Source organism: Rhipicephalus microplus, chromosome 10, assembly GCF_043290135.1.
Source record: "Rhipicephalus microplus isolate Deutch F79 chromosome 10, USDA_Rmic, whole genome shotgun sequence".
Lineage (NCBI taxonomy): Eukaryota > Metazoa > Arthropoda > Arachnida > Ixodida > Ixodidae > Rhipicephalus > Rhipicephalus microplus.
Genome location: NC_134709.1, coordinates 99,871,098 through 99,878,455, shown reverse-complemented (window position 1 = coordinate 99,878,455; position 7,358 = coordinate 99,871,098). Strand labels below are relative to the sequence as shown.

General features: G+C 41.6%; 1 protein-coding gene and 1 long non-coding RNA gene across 2 annotated transcripts in view; both read left to right on the top strand.

The window, feature by feature from the left end:
- The window catches only part of LOC142774828 (uncharacterized), a 41,775-nt gene extending 39,195 nt beyond the window's left edge, over positions 1 to 2,580 (top strand). Inside the window, exon 2 of the long non-coding RNA XR_012886575.1 lies at positions 2,429 to 2,580. This is a non-coding gene — a long non-coding RNA (uncharacterized LOC142774828). The remainder of the gene's footprint in view (positions 1 to 2,428) is intronic.
- Positions 2,581 to 4,354: 1,774 nt separating this feature from the next.
- LOC119181570 (toll-like receptor 2) lies at positions 4,355 to 4,711 on the top strand. The gene has a single exon (XM_037432823.2). The coding sequence runs from the start codon at positions 4,355 to 4,357 to the stop codon at positions 4,709 to 4,711; it is 357 nt and encodes a 118-aa protein (XP_037288720.1).
- The last annotated feature ends 2,647 nt before the right edge of the window (positions 4,712 to 7,358 follow it).

Sequence of the window (7,358 nt, the reverse complement as noted above, 5' to 3'; positions counted from 1 at the left end):
AGCTTGGTGCCAATGGGTGGCGCCGGCTAGTCCTCTTCTCTAGCACAGAAGTCGACATCGCATATTTTGTAGCAAACACAAGGATATCACAACGCTTACACAATCAGTCCATGTTTTTCAATACTGAGTGTCCACACACCACACAGAACGTTAAAGAACACCACATGGTCAAAATTTCTGAAGCCCTCCACTGCTTTCTTCACAATCATATCGTACTTTTATGACGTAAAAACACCACCATCATTATTCAGACTACACGAAATACGTGTATTCTTGTTAATTTGCAAACTGTTTATTTATTTATCTAGGCACAGACTAGCTCATTATTAAGTTTTGTTTCTACCAGTGTGACTGCCGCTTTCTTCATAGTCGCCGTCACATGACAACGCAATATAGGTGTAAGGCGCTTGTGGGGTGCACGCGTTCTCTCGCTCAAAAAACTTTATTGCACGTCAGTGAGTATATATAGCTATTAAGAAGAATAAATATCGGTGATAAGAAAAAAATAGCACTTTATGCGCTGAGCGTAGGCCTATATACACAATGTGTCACGAAAATTCCGGCCAGCGTTATTACTGCTGTACAACACTGAGTCGGTATTGCAAAACAATTTTTTATGGACAAGATTAAATTGCACACCGGTATTCGCGCCATCATGCGAAAGCTTCTTATTAAAGCTTTATAATAATATGATTATCTGCTAGCTAGCGGATCACCATCTTATCTTAGTCAGCAACCTCAGCAACGACTCCCAGCAATTACAGAGCTGACAAGCAAGCACTGCTGTCAGCGAAGTGTCTGAAGTGCTGACCTTTTAGGCAGCTGAAACAAATCCTAACAAGCTATTATGAAGTAAAGTGTACCTTACTTTGGGACAAAAGTTTTGAGATACCAACAGCCATTTTAATAATATGAAATTGGGCACATTTCAGACATTTTCAAGCTGTCGCTTTTGCGTGTAGGCGTTCGCTACTAGATTCTGAGGGTCAATACCCACAAGTTTGCGTATGGATCGAAATATTCTAAAATTCAGTTAGCAAGGTCGGTATCGGACACGATTCTAGCGGCAGTATCGTGTACCCGTATTTCCACTACTTTTTGACTGAGTATCTTGTGCAGTATCGCGATACAGTTTCACAGCATTTTTGCCAAGCCCTGGCCCCAACTGCGGTTTTTCTATGTATAACTTCTTGCGTATTTCAGCATCTCAAAGGAGCTGCCACTGATTTCTGATATTTCTATGAATTGTTTGCCTTGAATCCATGACGGAAACATGCAATGCACGGCCTTGTGCACTCATTACTGCACCTCGAGTGGCTTCCTCAGCAAGAAAGCTGCCCTTAATGTCTCTATGACCTGGCATCAAACTTATATTAGCATACTGGTTAAATGTGTGTGCTGCACACTAAAGTGAACGCACAATGTTTAGAATCCGGTTTTCATGTTTGTACAAAGGTGTTTTTGTCTTTGTAGTATGATTGTACAAATCGCTCGAATAACATTTAACATGTTATTATTAATTTTTATGTATTGCTGTCAGTTCTGTAAGTATTACACAGTGCCGACTGGCATTTTAAGTTTCTTCTATAGCTAAAGACACTGACAAGAAGTGCTGCTTACGTAGAAATGCATCACCTAAAATGGCCTGGATTCGAACCAAGTGATTGCTCGTTGACAACCCTTCTTTAAAACCACACTAGAATAGAGCAAGGTATATCGTTCGCTTGTAGAAAGTTTAAGACACCGTTAGTTACCATTCTCTCAAATATTATACAGACACCTGGTGAGAGCTATGGGGCAGTAACTTGTCAGGGAAGATTAGTTTTTGCCTTGTTTCAGGATTTCAATGACGATCGCTTCTTCTCATGCATCTGGAAAACATGCAGGAGCCCGTATGTTATTGAAAAGTGCAAATAGCGGGAATTCAGTGTCTCAGTGCAAGTGCTTTATCATATCATACACTACTCCATTCGGACCTAGTGAAGAGAACTGTCATTTGTTCAAGACAGCTTAGCAAACTTGAGTGGAAAGTGTGCTGAACAGCACAAACACTTTTCGAGGTGTTTCTGATGTCCTGAAAATCTTGCATCTGTTTGAGCTCCCTGCTTCATTTAGAAATAGTTCCATGGGGCAATTGTCTTTGTTCATCAGTAGGTTACAGCAAAACGGAGGCATTTTCAGCAATATTATAAATATTTATATCAGAACAGTCTTTGGAGGGGTCCTCACTTCATCATTAACCTCATCCTCTGTTTCATTTCCTGACGAAGTGAGCACCCATCCCGATGTTTGGAAACAGTCATATTATGGTTGACAACATCTTCATTGTGTTATAACCCATAAGTACATATACACCGACAAATATATATAACCCAGAAATATATACATTGATGCATTGCCTAAGCATGCATGTACATTTATATTTCAGAGTTGGATGGCGCTAAGAACTGCTGCAGCTTTATTCTTCATCTCTACAACCGCTTTGAGCATGGAACCACCAGGACAGTGTATTCGGAGAGAAGAGTTACCATTCCTGAAAGAACAGCGGTGCAGTGTCACAGTAAACAAAGGCTTTCTTAATGCACTGTGCAACATACTTCTCTGGAAACATTATACAAATGGCATTCGCGATGATCATGTTTTCAACAAAAACGTGCTGCTGCTGAAACTTGAGCTCAAATCTGAAGAGCCTGTCGAGAATATGACTCTTAATAATCAACCCGTGTGCCTCTCCCTAACGAAGATTTGGGTTGAAAAGTTGGACAACTTCGAAGGTAATCGCCACAACTATAGGGAATTTGATGCCGATGGACTGTTCTTTGGCCCATTAGCAGCAACTCTCATATTTGATTACATTCAACTAATGACTTTCCACACCACATTTTCCAAACCTCCGCACGTAGCTGCCGCTGTTTGCAACGAACTACGCCATCACGACAGTTGCCTGTTTGGCGTCTACGGTTTTCGACACACTAGCTACAATGCTACATCTCCTTTTGAATTCTATCAACAGTGGAACATCGATCTCAGCTTAACAGATACACTGAACATCACATTTTCTGAAGCACCAAACTATGACTACCCCCTTGACCTACTTCTACTTCTATGTTTCGCACCCGTGAAAAAGATATTGTGGCACAAAGGCAAAGTTGAACCCATTCTCGCTTTCCTCATCAGTTGTATTGAGGAGACGGAGTCCATTTCGTTTATTCAGAGCCCCATTCAAGAAATAGCACCACATGCATTTGTGCGTGCTCCGAACATTACTAGTATATCTTTTGTAGACACAAGGCTTTCTGGCATTCCTGAAGCCATATTCGAGCTACGACACCTAAACATAATAGATATGAGTCACACCAATGCGCCTGATGGTGTTGATTTTGATTATTGTCCTGCAAATTGTTCGCGCAACAGCACTGTAACACGGTTGATACTGAGCGGCAGCAAGCTGACCAGACTCCCCAATCGCGCATTTTGCTCGTTTCCGATGCTTGAGCAGCTCGCACTGGACAGCTGCCATTTACAAGATATTTCTGGGTCACCATTCATATGCTTGGCGCTTCTGAAGAACCTGTCTATGTCTGGAAACAATATCACGTCCCTGTCCAACAACAATATAAAAGGGCTTCGAAGCCTTGTGAACTTGGACCTAAGCAACAATGGCATCTCTACTTTTCAAGGATCCCACATTCTTTCGACCTTGGCGTCCTTACGAACTCTGTCACTCGCTCACAATTTACTTGGGAAATTAGATCTCTATTTGAGGAGTAAAACAATGATTGAGGAGTTGAACATTGAGGGTAACCATGTAAAAGTCTGGGAGCCACCCCTTTTTTCACGAATGCTACGCCTAAGGCATCTCAGTTTTGCTCGCAACGACTTCACACTATTGGATTCTCAAATGCTACGTGACATACGACACGTTGACAACGTGGACTTTAGCTGGAATCGGTGGGACTGTTTCGCCTGCGATCTAAACAACATACAGACACTTCTGCAGAAGCACAAGCCGAAGTGCAGTAACTGCTTTTCATGTGCGACACCTCTTCAGCTATATGGCCAGAATGTCAGTAATGTGCCTTGGAGGGAAGATGACTGTGGTCCTCCCGATTACTATCGCTTGTACGCCGTTCCTGGTTTGTTGTCATTCATGATCGCTACCCTACTCATTAATATCGCTTATCGAAAGCGCTGGTACATAATGTACGGCCTTCTTTACCTAAAGGTAACCATTAAAGGGTACAGAAGGCAAAGAAATGTCGGCAGCTTCTTATGGGACGGTTTTCTGTCATACCACGTCTCGGACGCCGACTGGGTTCGTGACGTAGTACTACAGAGACTCGAGTCACCCCCTATGAGGTTCCGACTGTGTGTCGCCGAGCGAGATTTCATTCCCGGAATAGAAATCACCGAGAATATCTTCCGAGCCATCACGCAGAGTCGTACTTCTCTGTTCGTAATAAGTCGAGAGTTCTGCCGTAGCCGTTGGTGTATGTTCGAGCTAAGCCTTGCGCAGCATCGCCTTTTCGAAAGCGACCGGCAAAAGGGGTTGGTGTTGGTCAAGAAGAAAGATGTGGGCGAGGCTGACATGAGCCCCTTGCTCCAGTACCTCACAAAGACGCGAACATACGTCGAGATCCCACCGGCTGGATCAAGCGAGGCACTCAAGAACCTGTTCTGGCTGCAGTTGCAAGCGGCACTGGAGAGGTAACGAAAATCGAGAAGTAGACGAACTTAAACCATCTTTCTCGAAGGATTCTAGCAAGTATGTGAATATATATGGCATCTATGAACGTATTACTGTGGGAGAGCGTATGCTACCTTGATGATAACAAAACAAAGTGGGTGCTTAGGCTGTTCACCAATGCGAAAGATCTTCAAAAACTTCTTCTGTGGCCAACAGCGTCAGTCAAGAAACCACCATAACAGCAGAATGGTAATGTGGGTTCTAGATACCAAGATTACTTCTGAGCACTGTTTTTTGATCGCATCTTATAAAGACTGAAGGCAGAGAAAGCCGACTCCTACCAAACGCAATGTAAATGTTAAATCTTACGAGTTAAAGAGCAGGAACTGGCACAACCGACGCTCCTTGGAACAAGTGTGTTGTACCATTAACCTCACTGCCGTCATACTGCAGGCTCACAGTGCCGTGTTTTGGTGTTGTTTCATTTGCTCAATGCATAAATGACAAATAAGTACATGCCGTCGCTATCTTTATTCATGTGATGTCTTATCTTTCAACGTTGTCTTCTGACTTTACGTGTGTGCCCAACATGGCCATAGCCATGTGAGAGACTATACGTATGTGAAGAAAACATTTATACTTGTGGAATGAACTTTTGTTACAGCATGCCTGCTTTGAAATAACACATAAGTCAACTAATATAACCTGGGTATATTTAAGTTAGCCCCGAGAACAAACGCACACGTCACTGCTTGAGCGGTAATGTACGCCATGGCAAGTACTCGCCAGCTCAGATGCTGCTTTTCACCCTTTTCTGCGTAAGTTGCGTGCCGCTTTTTAGCGATATGATGGTGATTATTTCCGAATGTCACAGTGTAAATCCTTCAAGGTACCAGTTGGATGGTTTTGTAACTAGCAAGAGTAATTTATTGCATGGAAAGTTTTGACAAAAGGCTTAGGATAGGCAAACTGCCGTCATAACGAGAAACTCGCTGTAAAAATGGTGATACAGGACAGCAAGAGGTTTGTTGTTTTCACTGCGTACTTCAAGAACTTGGTACTGTAAAAATATGCCAAGTGGTTCTAAGTTCAATACAGCTAGGCAAAAAGGTCGGGGTCAAAATATGTCCGCCAAAGTATTTGCAATGATATTCGGATGCTTTCAATACACTAACTGCATTGCAGTTTACAGTGAAAGTCACGTTTGTCTTTGCAAAAAACCTGAGTGGTCTGGCAGAATTGTGCATTTTCAAACAGATGGCTTAACATAAATTTGTCGGCAATAAACAATCACTAAAAATATTTAGAAATTTACACAAAATAACACGGCAGCAGACACATTTCATAAATGCAAAGACGTCTGTTTACTCGTATCTTATGCAGAGACTTCTTTTAACAGTCTACAGGGATTATGTGGTTGGTCACAGGACTTAGTTTGCGTGAAATATTCGTAAGATCGATCTACTGCTGCATCACAAAGAGTAATGTTTACTTCAGTTGTGACGATTGCAGATATCAATGTTTGTAAAGCAAACACCACGAACAAAGTGAACTTTCTCGATGGCGAACTCAGCTTAAGCTCATGCACTAATTAAACATCATTCACTTTACTGAGACAAGGACTGGTTTCACGAGTCATGCGTATGTACAGGTTCACGTTCAGGGGTAATTAAATGAAAACTGATTTACGAAGTGGCTATCTGAAGTGGTTCTTAAGAACAGCACCTCCGATGTAGTGCAATGACGAAATCTGACAGTGATAAGAGTTCCTGCACTTAATCCTAACTACATCTAACCTCAATAAATTCGGTGAAACAAACCTCCAAATTGATTTCGAGAAAAAGAAGAAACTGAAGAACATTCACTGTAATATGAAAAACCCTCCGGTGAGAATTTTGGCTTGTCCTCTAGATCACTCCCTTCTATATATCTTTTTATGTCCTTGAATTGGCAGTAAAAAAAAAACGCCCAAAGCAGGACATACGTATGGCATAGATTGGGCAAATACTTCACTCTACTTGTGGTTCAATGAAAAGAAACCCGGAATTTAAAGACTCTAACTTGGGAGTATTTTCGGCATAATTAGAGCGTTATGCCGAAAAAAAGTTTCAAAAGGCAGACCGGGAGTATTTTAGTCACGTGACCACTCTGTTTTTGTCTTTTTTAAATTAAAATGTGAAGGATACAGGTGGAATGTAGGGTATTTTAGCTCACCTTTCTTGGGAGCACTTCTGCTATTGAATGGGAGCAACCCCTGCAGCCGGATAACTCCCTCTGAGCGAGTACTCTTGCAAGGCTGCATCATAAAAGTAAATAATTAGATGCGAACAAAAGCTTATTTACAGCCTAAACATCAAAGCAAAAGACTGAACTTTTCAGAGTTCTTGTTTATACATTACGAGAATACACAGGCTGAAGACTGACAGAATATTTATTATGTATGTTACCATTTTACATAAAGTACAGCTCTTGTCTTTATTTTCCAGGAGTGAGCATAATTATTGGCCACAGGACTTGTAGGCACAAGCACACCAAATACCATCACATAAAGCACCTAAAGTACAAACACAACAAACACAAAGTTATCATTGGTACCATACGATTGAAAAGATGAAATCAAACAAAATACAGACATTTAAACACACTTTGCCAATCATATTATAGTATCCGA

Excerpts from the sequence above, each read along its gene's own strand:
- LOC119181570 (XM_037432823.2), top strand. The coding sequence starts at position 4,355 with ATGAGGTTCCGACTGTGTGTCGCCGAGCGAGATTTCATTCCCGGAATA.